The sequence below is a fragment of the Scomber japonicus genome, chromosome 5, assembly GCF_027409825.1.
Source record: "Scomber japonicus isolate fScoJap1 chromosome 5, fScoJap1.pri, whole genome shotgun sequence".
Classification (NCBI taxonomy): domain Eukaryota; kingdom Metazoa; phylum Chordata; class Actinopteri; order Scombriformes; family Scombridae; genus Scomber; species Scomber japonicus.
Window position 1 is genome coordinate 24,874,836 of NC_070582.1, and position 15,400 is coordinate 24,890,235.

Here is a 15,400-nt window from a genome sequence, read left to right on the forward strand (position 1 = left end):
AGCTAGACTCCACTGAACCTGCTCTCCAAATAAGCTTGTAGGAGCTAGTGTCCCTCTCACTATACTGATGATTGTTGTTTTGGGGTTTTTTTTCTCTACAGTGGCAAATGTTGGATGAGGCTCACTGTAGACGAGGCTTGTGTTGGCTTTGTATGACTCATAAAGGATTTTCATGTGTGAAGGATGACTTTGCCCTACCAATTAGAGTTAGTTAAATAAATTCAATAATTTAAGGGCTTAAATTATTGAATACATAGCAGTCAATCCAAAAATAAGGCTGTTTTTCTTTCTGGTTAAAAAGTTTACATAAGAGAGAAGTGAGGTGGCAAAATAGCTGTAATTATAAAACAAAAAGCTTAACTCAAAGTACAATGTTTGTGTGTGGGAAAATGTTAAAGTATTAAAAGATGCCTGTTTTTCTGCAGTTATGAAACCTGTAATACAATAAATAAATATTTACTTTTGTTTCTTCTTCTCCGTCCCACATTTCTTTGTCAGCAGACACAGGAAAAGATCAGAACCGCCCTCTCGGCGGCCTCCTGCCCGCCCCAGTGATGTCCACTGCAAGGTGCACCCTTCCCAGCAGGGTCACAGCGGGCATGGAGGCACTCCTGAGATGGGCTCCCCAGTCCTTGGCCATTTCAGCCCACGGGACATGCTGCGGAGTCGTAACCACTTGCCCATGGACAGCCCAGAGCGTAGGCGCCGCACTGGTCACAGCAGCCTGACCAACATCAGCCGCCACGAGTCCCTGAAGAAGATGGAGAGCCCTCCGATCCGCCGCTCCACCTCTTCGGGCCAGTACACAGGCTTCACTGACACCCACCACCACCATGGCGGCAAGCCCCTGGATCCGGAGACCATCGCACAGGTCAGCGCGGGAAGAGCGGCGACCCGACCGCAGCTCCCTCCACCATCAAAGCCCTGCCCCGCCCTGTAAAAACATAGTCAGTCCCTGTCTTCTGCTTCCTCTGGCTGCAACTGTGTCCGTGTGCTAAATACACGCAAAAGACTAGCTTCACAGGCAGACAGCAGGGAGCATAACTTGACACTGGGACTCATCACAGTATATTTATAGTAGTCTTAATTGTGATCATGTAAACAAAAACTTTAAGATATTGAAACTTATTGCAAAACATAGCAGTGCCTGACTGGCAATCATTTGTGTTAAAGCAGACATTGGTAGCACAGATCAAACATATTTATGAAAAACAGAACCATGAATGATGCTTGTATATGGCCTCAATTGGAAAGCAGAGGTCACAGAGAGCACTTTGAACTGTGCTGTGCTGTCTGTCTGCCTACTGGGGGCATGCTCAGATGAACATATCTTGTCATCTCTGCATCTCCTTTGCTCTCCAAAGTAATTAGCATGCAGAGGGAGGGATGTCAGTGCCAAGTAATTCTCTCTACTAACTCTCTGCATGTATAATGCATGCTAGGTGTTTCTTGAGAATCTGTCACTGTGGTCCTCTGTTAACACTGCTTTTTACGTTTCGTACCGTGCCTAACGCTACCTTATCCCTTCTCTCACATCTTTGCTATTCATATCGTCTCTTTTCTTTCTCACCCCACCTTGTCTTTTTTGTTTTTTTCTCACTGTTAACACCAACCTTCCTGTCTCCAACTCATCTTTCTCACCTACATCATTATCATCCTTCCACATCACCCCTCCTCTCTTACACACACTCTCTTTTTTTTCCTGCAGGACATAGAAGAAACAATGAACACGGCCCTGAATGAGCTGCGGGAGCTGGAGCGGCAGAGCTCAGCCAAACATGCCCCTGACGTGGTGCTGGACACCCTGGAGCAGCGGCAGACCTCCGGCAGTAGCGGCGGGGGCCCCACGCCGGCCAGTTCCAGCGAGTCCCTCAGCCCCATTCACGGCGTCATGCTGAGGTCCACCGCCAACACTGAGCCGCCCATCCGCCGCAGCACCAGCTCCTCCAGCGATACCATGAGCACCTTCAAGCCTATGGTAGCACCCCGCATGGGGGTGCAGCTTAAACCCCCCGCCTTGAGACCCAAGCCCATGGTCCTGCCCAAATCCAACCAGGTCCCACAGCCTCCAGCTACATCTCAGGAGTCTCTGGACAAGTCCTGCACCATGTAACCTCTGGGACTGAAACCAGACACGAAAAACAAGATAAACTCTCAATAACCAACATCCACGGCGGCTTCAAAGTGCCAGCAATGTCCCTACTTTAAAGATCGTGTAGAATACATGGACCTGGAGAGGAAAAGACAACTCACATTTTGAGCTAGCCGTTTCCTTTTGGTGTTCTGAAGTTAAAAAAGTAGATCCTTAAGGTCACTCTGACACTAGTGTAGGAGTTAGGAATTTGTCAGCAGGACAAATCTTCTGTCTCAATAACACGTGCACAGTTATGTGTTTAAGCTTCAGTTAATATTATCTAACATAAGTCTGTTTCTTAAAGAACTCAAACAACAAATCACAAAGGCTTCCTTTAAGGTTTTAGAAAATGTACAATAGTTAGTTTAGTTTACAGACATTCATGAACTGTGTAACTCTGAACAAAACACAGGGCATGTAACTCTTCTGTTTACCACTGAACCTGAAACGGAGCTTGATGAGAACTGTAGTGACCACAGTGGCATTCTCACCAGTAGAATTAGGAATAGATGTAGATTAGTTTTATTTTCTTTGTTTTTTTTGCTGTTACCTAGGAGAGGGCCCTTGAAGGCATTTGTGAACTGGTCCAAAGGCCTTACTGACTCTGAGATGTAACTGATTTCAAATGTTAAAAATATTACTATTATAAAGGTGCTGTGACTACCTGGACAGAAGTGGTATGAAGGTTGGACTGATTTTGGGTCTGAAGAGCCCTTAACAACTAATGGTACTCTGTTAATGAATTAACAGTACTGATAGCAGTATGCTTTATTTCTGTATTTCTGTAAACTCAGCAACTTTCTTTGGCAAGGCATACCATCAGTTGTGTCTCAGTGATGTACAAAGATCACCTCTGTGCTGGATCCACTCAAATTTATTTTAACATATTTTCCACTTTGCCTGGAATGAGAGATGACTATTGGATAAAACCACTACTTCATTATGAACTTTGTTTGATCATTTTTGATGCATTCTTGAATTCCTGCATCAGTAAGTTAAGGTGCAGGGATAAAATATGCCTAATAATTTATGCCTTTGCATCTGTGTAACCCATGGGGAGCAGTGTGAAAGTGGTTTGTACTTTAAAACTTATGACAAATCATCTCCTACCTACAGTATATACACCACATATGCTATTATATGGCGTGGAACACATGCCATAGCTTCTTTTACGCCTTGCTTGGCTTTATCTACCCAAAGACATGACTACAAGTTAAAGCATGGATGTTGATCCTCCATATATAATGTAGGCATTCTTCATAGTGACTGATGTGTATAGACTCATGGTGGCGCCCTGTGGGAGTGCTGCCGGTAGCCATGGACCTAATGACTGTTAGTGTAAAAGCCTCCTAATGTGTTCCCCCTGCTTCCTGTGCTTCTCTTTGTCAACATTTCAGAAAACAGCAGCTTGCTGAGTCCCTCTAGTCTGCTTTATGTTCAGGTGAGAATGTCAGTAATGCATTCTTGTGTTGCTCTTTGACTGACTTTGAGGCTTTCTCTGTGGAATGATGGATGACACCTCTGGATGCCTGAGGTGTGGCAGGAAACGGCACGTGTGGAAAAAGAGGAAGTGACACTTACAGCATCAATGAACAGCCCTTGTCAGTCAGCTCATATGCATCTATGTCAAGTAATCATTTCAAAATGCAATAGCTCCATAAAAATGTATGTGCCAGAGTTCCAGCTGTGTGACTGCACCCCTGTATGTGTCTTTTTTTTTTTTAAAGTAACCTCTATACTGTAAAAAATAACAGAACTGGGTGCATGTCTTGGGGATGTGTGGCTAGCATAACACTTAGAAAAGACTTGGTTTGCAATGAATAAGCAATGCTCTCTAACAGCAGGTTTACACTATCTTTGACTTGACAGATATTGTGTGTATAGTAATCAAAAATTAATTGATTTCTGAATTACTAACTTTCATTATTTTTATAATCATTTTTATGTTGTTTTTTGTGTGTGTTTCTGGGTAGAAATGACTTTAAACTTAGAACAAATGATGTAGAATAAATATCCAGAGATACAAATGTTGCACCTATGAAGCCAGTTGTAAAAAAAAAAAAAGAAAAAAAAGTGTGCTTTTGTCACTATGTAACATCATCAACAGTAGGACTCAGTTATGCCGTGTGTAGGCGTTAAGCTACTCTGTGGTGTTCTGTACATCTGTAGTATGTACTTGTGAAAGTGCCTTTGAAAATGTTTTAGAGGAACTTCAGACATTCTGTGCTGTTGCATTTTCATGTCAGATGCTGTGTTTTGAGAAAATGCAGTGCAGGAAGAAGACACATGAATAAGTAATGATGCCATTTTCCAAAGTTATATGACAGAGTTAATAATAAATAAACAGCTTACCCATTGTGACATTGCACTTTTATGTATATAACTGTATATATGGCATGTAACATCATAACATCTAGAGTTCTTTGAGGACTTATACCTCAATGGATTTCTTTCTAATAAAGGAAATAGTTTGTGGAGACTGAGGTGGATTTCTTTTCCACTGTAAACTTAAGTTTCTAGTCACTGGAGGAAGAGTTATGCATTGTCTTTTATGTAAGTAAAAGTATGAAAGTACCATAATGTAAAAATTCACAATTAAAAGTAAAAGTTCTGCCTTCCAAACTTTATTATCAGAAAAATGTAAGCAAAATGGATATTGTAATCAGGACAGTATAAGAAATCAAGTTGTTTTTAATTTATATCATTTAATGTGCAAAGATATTTTTCTAATATTTAAGAAATAGTTTGATAAGCTTGGTTTTTACATTTACAGAATTTAAACAGTAGATTTTATTCATAATAATGGTGTGTAGTAAAAATATTTCAAGGACATGCTCAGTATGAGTGAAAGATAGATACTTGATATGGATGAAAGCTTTAAGTCAATAGTACATCATTTTCTTTCCACATTTCCCAATAAGCATTACAAGAAAATCTCTAATTATTACCACAAATGATGAAATATATGATCATTGTAATATGGTGACACAGGACATTTTTAACTGAAGTCGCTGCCATAGTTTCTGAAATTATTCCAATTGGTTTTCTGATGATCCACTCCTCTAAGTGTCGTGTTCTGCTATATATGGGAGCTTCACTGGGATTTGGTGTTCTCCAGCCCGAGCACCAGCCTCAGCACTGTTTGCAGGAGTAAGAGTGGCTCTCTGTTTGTTCCAGGCTTTAGTGTGGGACTTCAAGGCCATCTGGTGCAAACAGAAAAGAAAGTGCCCATTGTTTTACATACTGTCATGCAAGCAACAGTTTTTTGTTTAGTTTTTTCCAGTTGGACTGAGGCTTGGTGTGATATAAACATGCTACACAAGATAATGCAGATCAACATCTCATCCCATTTTTACATCATTGAGTTGAAATAAAACATTAATTACCTCAGCAATCCCAACCTTCCTTTCCCATGTGTGAATGCTCTGCCGCAGCTTCTTCTGTTTATCCTTGATGTGCACGTACTCAATGACATCAGGGGCCTGATAATCTGCCATCTGACGGCGCAATTTTTGGTTCAGGGTCTCTGCCTTTAAACGTTCCTGAAGAGAAAGAAAAATGGATGGAGTACAGCAAAGGGAATGAGTTTAAAGAGCGGTAGGAATAATTAGCAGTTATTAACGGATTCATTCATGTATTTTTGTCTGTCTTGAATCATTTTAATTCAAAGTCTAGATTGGTTTTTGGCTGATGGCAAACCTCCTCAGCTTGATGTATTTCCTGCTCAATTTTTGCCAGCATCTGCTTCCTTTTAATGATGTCATTGCTCAGCTCTGTAGACTCCCATGTCACACTCTGCAGCTTCTCCTGTATGCACACATACACACAAACAAACATATACACACAGATTTGATAAGCTGGAGGTAAGATCAAGGTGATTGTGCTGCAAGAGATGGAATACATTCTGTACATCTACACTAAACCACAATGAGAAATGTGTCTTTCTCTCATATGCAAATTTAAAATGAGTTACCTTGTGTGAACTGAGGATACGCTGTACTTTCAGATTGTTAACTTGAAGTTCATCCAGGTTTTTGTCATTTCTCTGCTCGCTGTATGCCTGGAAAATGTCCTAGATACAGCACACAACACACTGTTGCATCTACTGACAAGCAAATAATCCAAAGTGATAAACACAGTTAAAAAGCACGTTTCCAAGCAGAAAGCATGCTATGATTCACTCTTTTGCGCAAAAGTCTAACAGTAAAAAATACACAATCAGCTGACTATCCATTGATAAAACCATCCTTTTTTTCAGTGATACCTTCACACTTTTAATCTACCTCATACTCAGCTTTTCCCAGCTCTTTTTTCTGCTGAAGCTGCTGCTGGAGCTTCTTCTCCTGGGCCTTCAGTGCTTGGTTCTTCAGCTTAAACTTCTCCAGCTGGGTGACCTGTTTGAGTTTTTGTGTGTGTGTGTGTGTGTGTGTGTGTGTGTGAGCCCAAAAAACAAAATGTGGACAAAGGGAGGAAGATGATGAATATGGGTAGTTGCAAATAGTGCCACAGAAAGTGGATCACAATAGTCAAAAAAATGAAAGAAAAATATGGTTGAAATAAAATGTTAAAAAAGGAGAAAATTCTGTTAAAAGGAGTAGTCAATGTATGTTTACATCAAACCAAATTCTTCTTTGCAAAGGTTGATGTCATTCCACTGAACCTGATTTTACCTTTAACTTGTCCACAATGTACTGTAGCACCATCTCAGGCTCCTTCATCTCCAATTTGCTCTCATTCTTAGGTTTGAGCAGTCTGTGTTCAAACTCTTTCTTGGCCTTCTGGATCTCTTCGAGACGTTGTTGTGCCTCTTTTAAGGAGGCCTGTAAAAAGACAAAAGAAGTCACTGAGGAGGAATATAACTATGAGTTTTAAAAAACAACATTTTGTACAGGAGTGTGCGGTAACCTTGTAGCTGTCCTGAATTCTATCATATCTTTGTTTAAGTTTCTCCTGGTCTTGTTGTGTCTCTGTTACTTCTCTCTGTGCCACATAAAGCTTTTTTTCCAGGGTCAGCTGCAGGAGGCGATCTGACATGTTGGATCGAGACCTCCGCCTCCGTCCACGACCCTGAAAAGACGCACAAATGAACAATGAATGTGGCTATCAAGAGTACAGTGCAGAGGGGACATTTATCCATGGAGCATAATTAAAATCATTTGAGCATTCATCGAAAAATGTATTGGCATGAAAAGAAAAGAAGCAGGTCATCACAAGGGTTTTAAATAACTAGCAACAATTATTTGGCCTACCTAAACCAATAGATCAGAAGACTGATTATTAATGATGGGAATTTTCTATGCAGAAATACATACTGTCACTTTTTCAATCTCTTACTCTAACACTAACCCTGATGAAAAAGAAAGTAGCTTTATGTCTATATATTTCTTTGTGGGCAGACAGACAGAGCAAAATCTTCTTCCTCTCTCTCTCGCTGTCTATTTGTTTTCAGTGGAAAACCTACAATAACATTACACAGTGGCTTTATTCAGTCTTACCCCACCCTCCAGCTGGGAGGCTCCTGCTGGGCCCTCTCCTGAAGGCTGGGACACCAGGTCCTGTGGATCCAGGCGGCTGATGAAACGTTCAAACATATCATTCTCTGCCAGGAGGGCTACAATCGAGCACCTGGTGGGAGTAAACAAGTTCAGTTAAAATCAACCAAAAACTCTACTAAGAGGCTTCACATTGTTTACAACTCATATTCATAATGTAAATGCTGGAATAATGTCTATAATTATTTGAAGTGTGAGGAAGTTGCTGAAAGCTAAGAATAACAGTATTGTGAGGAAAACTTTCTGACCCTCTACATTTAACTAATGTTTAGTTTAAAGCTGTTACGGCTCAACAAAAGAACATGCGTTAACGACACTAGCCCACTGCACCATGTAGCTTTAGGTTGAATATCTTTAACACATGTCCTCTTAATGTAGCCATTGTATGTAACAATTAGATTCTATTCTGAAGATGAAGTTTACTTCAGTTCTTCGACCCGGCCGTAAAAGAGTCGTTCCTGTTCTTTTGTGGCCTCCTTGCTGTTTTCTTCCATTAACGACATTTCGTCCTCCATGGTTGCTAATGTACACTTTAAGCCCCTGCAGCGGTTGCTAGGGTTAGCGTGTTGCCTTCAGGTACTCGTGTAAAACTCATAGACTGTATAAAAGAAACTCTGCAACTTTCCGGTTTATTATTATTATTATCGTTATCATCATCATCATATAGTAGTAGTAGTAGTAGTAGTATTTTCAGAAGAAGAAGAAGTAGATTGATATTTGCAGTTTTTAGATTTTAGAATTTCATAGAATATTTCTAATATTATTTTTAAAACGTGTTTATTATTATCATTATCATTATTATTATTATTATTATTATTATTATTATTATCATTATTATTGTTATTATTATTATCATCATCATCATCGTCATCATCATTATCATCATTATTATTATCACTGAGAAGAAGAAGACGAAGAAGAGAAGATGCTGATGATGAAGATGAAGATGAAGATTGATATTTGCAGTAGACAACAGAATATTTCTATGGACACTACCTCCGTTCCATGAATGGCAGATTTAGCTATTCATGCACACTCACAGTTGTGTGTGTACAAAATAGGCAATGGGGCGTGTGACGTGTTTTTTTTTTTTTTTTAAGTTTCAGTTTCATTTCTGCGTAAAAGTGGTTCCTGCTGTTGCTAAGGCAGTCCTGCTAACACTATCAGCTGAGCTGGAGAAATTCTTGTCAAGATGACTGCGCGCGTCTCCAAGTTTATCGTCCAGACCCTGTGCGAAAACGAGGGATGTCTGGACTTCAAGAGCCTGAAAGATGAGATCGCACAGACTTTCACTGTCGCGGAACCACTTTTGAAGCAAGTCCTCTTCGACGATGGGATAATAGCTATTCGAGAGGTCAGACGAAGTGTGTCCGGTTCTGGTCACATAATCAGCCCGGACAGTCTGGTTGTGGCGAAAACCAGCCTGCGCATCTGTCAGAAAAAGCCCGGGGAATGTCAACAGTGTGATAGTTTACACCTGTGCAGGTATTTCGTTTGCGGAGACTGCACTTTCGGGTAAGGCCTGTATTTGAAGATTTTGTAAGATTTTGTCTTTACCATTACTTCATATTCCTACTGCAGCTTTCAAAGACATGCTGATATTACTGTAGTGTATAATACAATGAAAGTTTCGGCCTATGTTCATTCGCAAATATAGTGCACGCATATTCTCACCTTTACGGTAAATGCATTGAAACGGGTCAAAGCAGGGTACAAGAGGAGATTTAATTTCCTCGTCTCATTTACCTAAAACAAGTGCACAAGTGTAAAACTCTGTCCTGCAGAGAAGCTGTGACAAACTATTATCAAATTGCGTCGCACTTGTCTTAAGTATACATGTGATATTACTTCCGGGTTTCAGCCGTCAAAACAGATATGTGTCATATGTGGACTGGAGGCTAATAAATAATATCAGAGCAAATAACTGCATACTTCCAAAAATGTAGTCAGATGTATCCTTGCAGCAAGTGCTACACAGTCTTATATACTGTACTGTATTTGGTGTGCATGGGTAGAATAAAGATGTCACTGCCTTGACTGGAAAGTGAGACGTCTCACTAAAGGAAGTTTCTCTTAGCTGCTCCGGGCCATTTAAATGCGTAAAGATTAGAATATGCGCGCACTCTAAATTTAGACGCAGCTGGTTTGGCCAGAGTTGTGAGTGATGTTATCTCAGTCAATCAAAAATAGTTTCAATGGTTAATTTGTAACTTTCTAACTTAAAAAACATTCTTAGCTCTGTCATATCTATTGTATTACATTGCCTGTGTTAAACATAGCCTACTTGGAGATAAATAAATAAAAAAGTTAAAAGAGACTGCACCCTTTCCATGGTCCACCCTTACAGTTGTTCACTTACGTGGCTGACTCGACATTTTCTTATGACTTGTTCAGTGCAGCCTGTTTGATTCACATGTCACCCAATGGAAAAAAAATAGAGGTAGATTTCTTAAGATGTCAATGCTTTCTCTTTTGAAAGTTCCCCTTGCTTGTTTTATAGTTCTTTAATTTTGTCTCCTTTTCAGTTCAGTTTATTGTCACTTGATCATAAACCTTCAGCATATACAGAAGCGAGATACCGTACTCCAGATTCATGATGTTCAAACAACAGGCAGTCACATTGTGAACAGTCACACATAAAGATAAAAGGAACAAAATAAAAGAGACATTTAAACACATTTGAAAAAAACAAGACATTGAACATGATTTAAAAAACATAAGAGCAGCATAGGTCACACAAGAGCAGCATAATTTAGTGCTTGATTCACTGTGTAAAGTGTAAAGTGTAAAGTGCATGTGCATTTAGCATTCAGTTCTCATCCATTTGAATCCCTGACTGGAGGAATGAGGGGCAGCTTGTGAAGGGAGTTCATTGCCCTGATGGCCTGGGGAAAGAAACTAAAGAAACTTATTTTCTGTCTGTGTTTTTATTTACACTGCTGCCTGTCTTGGTCAGGTCTACCTTGAAAAAAGATTGTTAATTATAATGGGACTGTCCTGGTTAAATGGTGTTAGCGTTGTTTCACAGGACAACTCACAACTTAATCGTCTTATTTATACAGTAAATACCAAGTGACATAATTCTCAGCACAGCTCCACCCAACTTCAATCTCCCAGAGATCAAATAAAAAACACCTCACAGCACCTATGTGGGAGTGAGAATCTTAGATGCAAGATATGAAGCACTTGCATAACCTTTTTTCACTGAAGACAGTTTGGGGTCACAGCAGGGCAAACACAGGAGTAATCATTAGCATTAAGAACAGCTGCATTCCATTTTAGATAAGCAAGCTTCGGAGGCTGTCACTGGCATGACTTAGTGGGAAACTGAATGTGATATTATAAATTCCACCTGTGTTCCCTTTTCCTTTTTATGACAGCTCAAAATGTCAAAATGTCAATTGAGAACGTCACTGGGATATTTGACCTTTTGTCCATATCCTTATTCAGCTCAGTCCAACACACGATGCACTAAAGCTGCTCATTCATACATGAAAAAGGTAGACATTATATTTTAAGAAAAATAAACCATTTTACAAGGTTTTATGTAGGAAATAACAAAACAAAGTTTAATAAACATTATTATTATTGTTGTAATTATGGATTCCACACATCTTAAAATGTATGTTTTGAAGAACAGCAGGTCATGTGACAGTGTGTGCAGTCTTTTATTTAAACAGAAGATGGCAGTGTTCACATCCTATATTACCTTTATTATAACTGATGAAGGGTGTTACGGCCAATATTTTACATGAAAAGGTAAGTTTGATTAAATAATAAGGCCACTACAAAGTCAGCATAATATCAATGTATTGTTGTTAGTTTTGTCATCAGTCATCAGTGAACAGCATCAACGGTCATGTTAGAATAGTCCACAAATAGTAGAGAGACTTAATTGAAATGTCAAATTCAGTAAAACTGAAACGCCTACAATGGCATTTTTTTGTCATTTTCAGACACAAGTGTAAAAATCCCCATAGTCTGGCATTGCCATACAATGCTGAACTATTGGGGAGATGGGGTCTTCACAACCTGACAGAGAAACAGCTGTTCCAGCTGTTACTGCAAAATGATCCTTACCTGCTGCCTGAGGTAGGTCATTCTGGCACCAGTGACAAACAGAGGGGGGACTTGAGAATCTCTTGGGATGTAAATCTCTGAATGATATATTTCTGCTGTAACACTATGGTTACCCCCCACCACCACCCCACACCTAGATATGCCCGCATTACAACAAGGGCAACGGTTTGCACGGCTCCTGCAGGTTCACCACTTCCTGCACCAAGCTGCATGTCTGCCTGCACCATCTCCAAGGTGACTGTAAGTTTGGCTCGGACTGTAAGAGGGCCCATAACATTGACGCACAAGGAATGAAGATTTTCCGAGGGTTCAGTCAGGAGAACATTGCAAACCTTCTTAAGATCTACAGAAATAAATTCATCATCATGGGTCAGCAGGGGAGAAAACCTTCTGCTGTTGCTGGTAAAGAATTACTTTCATAAATAAGCGAGAACTATTTGTCATTTCATAATAGTGGTTGTTTACACTATAGCTTGTATGTGTGTGTGTCTCCTGCAGCACTGCCAGAGGTGAAAGGCCCCGTTCAGCAGCTTTCCCAGAAGCCCTCCCAAAGCAAGCCCACATCTCCCACATCCCTTACATCCCCCACACCCCTTGCTAGTTCTGCAGGTGCACCTAAAACCATAAGTGATGCTGAAAGGGATGAAATCTGCCTCTTCTTCATTCGCAAACACTGCAGCTTCAAAGGTAACATCACTGCTGCTGGAAAAGACAAGTCATATCTACAGAAACCTCTAAATACATGTGTGTAGATCTGCCCTGCCTTTATATACTTGTTTGCTTTGGGGTTTTTTGCAGACAAGTGTGCCCGTGTCCATTGGGACTCACCTTACCGATGGCAGGTTTTAGAGCGCGATATGACTTGGAAGGACCTGCTCAATATGGAGGACATTGAGAAGGCCTACTGTGACCCAGGACAAGACACAAGCTGTACTGATCAAGCGGCGTCGCCCACCTTGGGGGGGATTTTTCGACTTCTTTCTTTTCAAAGGTGAACATTATGAATAAATGAATCAATCAAATCTTATTTACAAAGCACCTCTCATACAAGTCAAATACAAATCAAAGTGCTTTGTGTGATTGATAACGCACAGGATGGGAGTAATGTACGACAAGATTCAAGTAAAATACCAAGAATTATATATGTGACTTATAAAATGTAAATAAAACAAATGTTAAATGATAATAATAAAAGGTAAATATTTTATAAAACTTTATAACCCTAACCACACTATTGTCCTGGTTTATATGTGTTACAGAGCAACAATTCCATTTAAAGTCTAGTATTCACATAAGTTGAAGTGTTAGGGGGAATTATTGGTTGACTTTCACTGCTTGCTTTCAGCCCTGCACCCCCAGCTGTGCAGTCAGTTGACTTCATGACAATGACATACAAAGGGTCTCCGGTTCGTCGCCTGTCCACCGCCTCCTCTGTCACCAAGCCCCCTCACTTCATTCTTACAACTAAGTGGCTCTGGTACTGGAAGGATGAGAATGGGAAGTGGCAGGAGTTTGGACAGGTCAGTCAGAAGATGATGAGAGCAGCTATAAGTCTCAATTATCGATGAGAGTATTATGTTTTTTTAAGAATCTATAATTCTGTATAGTAGAGTACCTGTTTGAGGGAACAAGTGATTGATGATTTTGTTATTCAGTTCAGTTGTAATTAATTTTCATGTTTTATGAAATGATACTTGGAACCTTTGATTAATTCTACTGTTTTGTGTTTTTCTGTTTAGGGTGACACACAAGCCTCTACCACTTCTCAAACTCTGGAGAACGTGTACCTGGCAGATAAAGACGCACAGATTCATTTTAGTGCTGGCAGACAGCAGTATGTTCTCAACTTCAAAGGTGCAACGGGAACCCCACCGATGTATCAGCAGAACATAAAATACCACACACAACGAGAGGTCAGAAGGAGGCCTCTCTTTGTGTCTGCTCAAGATGTGGAGGCGCAGCTGAAGAGGTATTTTTAGAGGAAAGTTTTGTATTATCCTTTTAAGTTCAGCTATCTCTGTGTCTCTAGTGAGTTCTGCAGTCAGACAGTTCATACCATATGCTTGTCTTCTCAGCAGTGCACCTAGCTTGAGCTCCTCCACTGCTGACAGTGTCCCATCCTACTGGGACAAGAGTGCCCTGCCTGATTTTGGATACAAGGTATCTTCATAGCTTGTATTATGCAATACCCCGCCCTACCCCCAGCTCAGAATACTGAATAGATATTTAAACCTTTGATTGATGACCTCTTTTTGTCTACACTAATCTCTTCTCTTTCAGCTCGTGCCTCTTCCCCAATCTAACGAGTACTATAAAATGATTGCGATGTTGTTTAGGAGCACCATGCCAAAGAGTAAAATCAACAGCATCAAGAGAATCCAGAACCCCTCTCTGTGGAAAGTCTTTCAGTGGTAAATCACAGACAGGGCTCATTAGTAATAATAATTTGTGCTGCCCTAAAACATGCGACGGCATTCATTTTTAAAATATTTTGTGTTCAGGCAGAGAGAGCAGATGAAGTTGAGGAGTGGAGGGAAACCTGTGGAAGAGAAGTACTTGTTCCATGGGACAGATGACTCCCTGCTTGAGGCCATCTGTGAGCAAAACTTTGACTGGAGGATGTGTGGTGTCCATGGCACGGCCTACGGCAAAGGTACAGAATGAGCACCTTAGAATTTCAGGAATATCATAAATATATCACATATTGAAACCACAAAAAAGTGACTGTGCTCTGTTTTTGTGTGTTAGCAATAAACTGATGTAGGAAGCTGTCCAGAGCAAACTTATACTTTGTCCAGCCGTAACATGATCTCAGAAGCTGTGACATTAATTACAAATGATTCTAGATCTTAAATCCACTGCACATTAAAAGTGTTCAAAACACATCATTTTGTAAGGAGTTCAGAGTTTACCAGGCTTTCAGAACTTCAAGTCAATCATGAAGCAGCAGTATACTACCATGACAGATACTTTTTCTTTTGGACTGTGTCATTAGGGTAACATTTTTATCTTTTTTAAGGGAGCTACTTTGCCAAAGATGCGTCCTACTCAGACAGATACGCTGGCATCAAAGGAAACCGACACAAGATCATGTTTGTGGCTCTGGTCCTGGTGGGGGAGTACACCAAGGGAACCAGCAGCTATGTTCGGCCCCCACCGAAAGGAAACAGCAGAACCTTCTATGACAGTTGCGTTAACTGCACGAGTAACCCCGGCATCTTTGTCATCTTTGAAAAGCAACAGATTTATCCAGAGTACATCATTGACTATTCATAAGTTGTGACAATAATGCATTGGTCAGGGGAATTTTCTTCAGTTGAAATGCTCTATTTTGGTAGCTGCCTGTGGCTTTAAGGGTTTGTGGAGTTTTATATGTGCAATATCATCAACAAAGATGTGTGGCAAGATCAGAACTCATATGTACTTGTTATCCACCTAGCTATCTATGGGATATTTCTGCAGATTATTAGCTATAAGAAAATACTTTTGCATTACAGATTGTATACAATTGTTTTTCCTTTGAAAATGTTTCTCTACATGATGGTGTCTATTTAGTCATGACAATTTCTGATCACTAGTCTAAATTGAGGATACTAATACTAAACATGTTTCAATTCCCCTATTGCTGTGCAAT

General features: G+C 40.2%; 3 protein-coding genes across 5 annotated transcripts in view; 2 read left to right on the top strand and 1 right to left on the bottom strand.

Moving 5' to 3' along the window:
- The window catches only part of srgap1a (SLIT-ROBO Rho GTPase activating protein 1a), an 80,181-nt gene extending 77,546 nt beyond the window's left edge, over positions 1 to 2,635 (top strand). For both annotated transcript variants that reach the window (XM_053319098.1, XM_053319097.1), the window contains 2 exons: positions 499 to 871; positions 1,709 to 2,635. In XM_053319098.1, coding sequence (XP_053175073.1) covers positions 499 to 871; positions 1,709 to 2,113 — 778 coding nt within the window. In that variant the 3' untranslated portion in view covers positions 2,114 to 2,635. The remainder of the gene's footprint in view (positions 1 to 498; positions 872 to 1,708) is intronic.
- A 2,193-nt stretch (positions 2,636 to 4,828) lies between these two features.
- Positions 4,829 to 10,026, bottom strand: ccdc113 (coiled-coil domain containing 113). The gene is made up of 9 exons (XM_053319773.1): positions 10,010 to 10,026; positions 7,630 to 7,759; positions 7,040 to 7,201; positions 6,805 to 6,954; positions 6,418 to 6,528; positions 6,108 to 6,206; positions 5,834 to 5,941; positions 5,521 to 5,676; positions 4,829 to 5,337 (listed from the first exon to the last, which is right to left on the bottom strand). The coding sequence occupies exons 2-9, from the start codon at positions 7,723 to 7,725 to the stop codon at positions 5,197 to 5,199; spliced, it is 1,023 nt and encodes a 340-aa protein (XP_053175748.1). The 5' UTR covers positions 7,726 to 7,759; positions 10,010 to 10,026; the 3' UTR covers positions 4,829 to 5,196.
- On the top strand, positions 8,814 to 15,388 carry parp12a (poly (ADP-ribose) polymerase family, member 12a). Of its 2 annotated transcripts, none has more exons than XM_053319771.1 (11): positions 8,814 to 9,201; positions 11,643 to 11,778; positions 11,904 to 12,168; positions 12,265 to 12,453; positions 12,565 to 12,757; positions 13,112 to 13,286; positions 13,506 to 13,735; positions 13,842 to 13,926; positions 14,047 to 14,177; positions 14,268 to 14,419; positions 14,786 to 15,388. In XM_053319771.1, the coding sequence occupies exons 1-11, from the start codon at positions 8,879 to 8,881 to the stop codon at positions 15,040 to 15,042; spliced, it is 2,136 nt and encodes a 711-aa protein (XP_053175746.1). In that variant the 5' UTR covers positions 8,814 to 8,878; the 3' UTR covers positions 15,043 to 15,388. The 2 variants fall into 2 exon arrangements, with proteins under 2 accessions (XP_053175746.1, XP_053175747.1); XM_053319772.1 differs by having other exon boundaries at positions 13,845 to 13,926.
- The last annotated feature ends 12 nt before the right edge of the window (positions 15,389 to 15,400 follow it).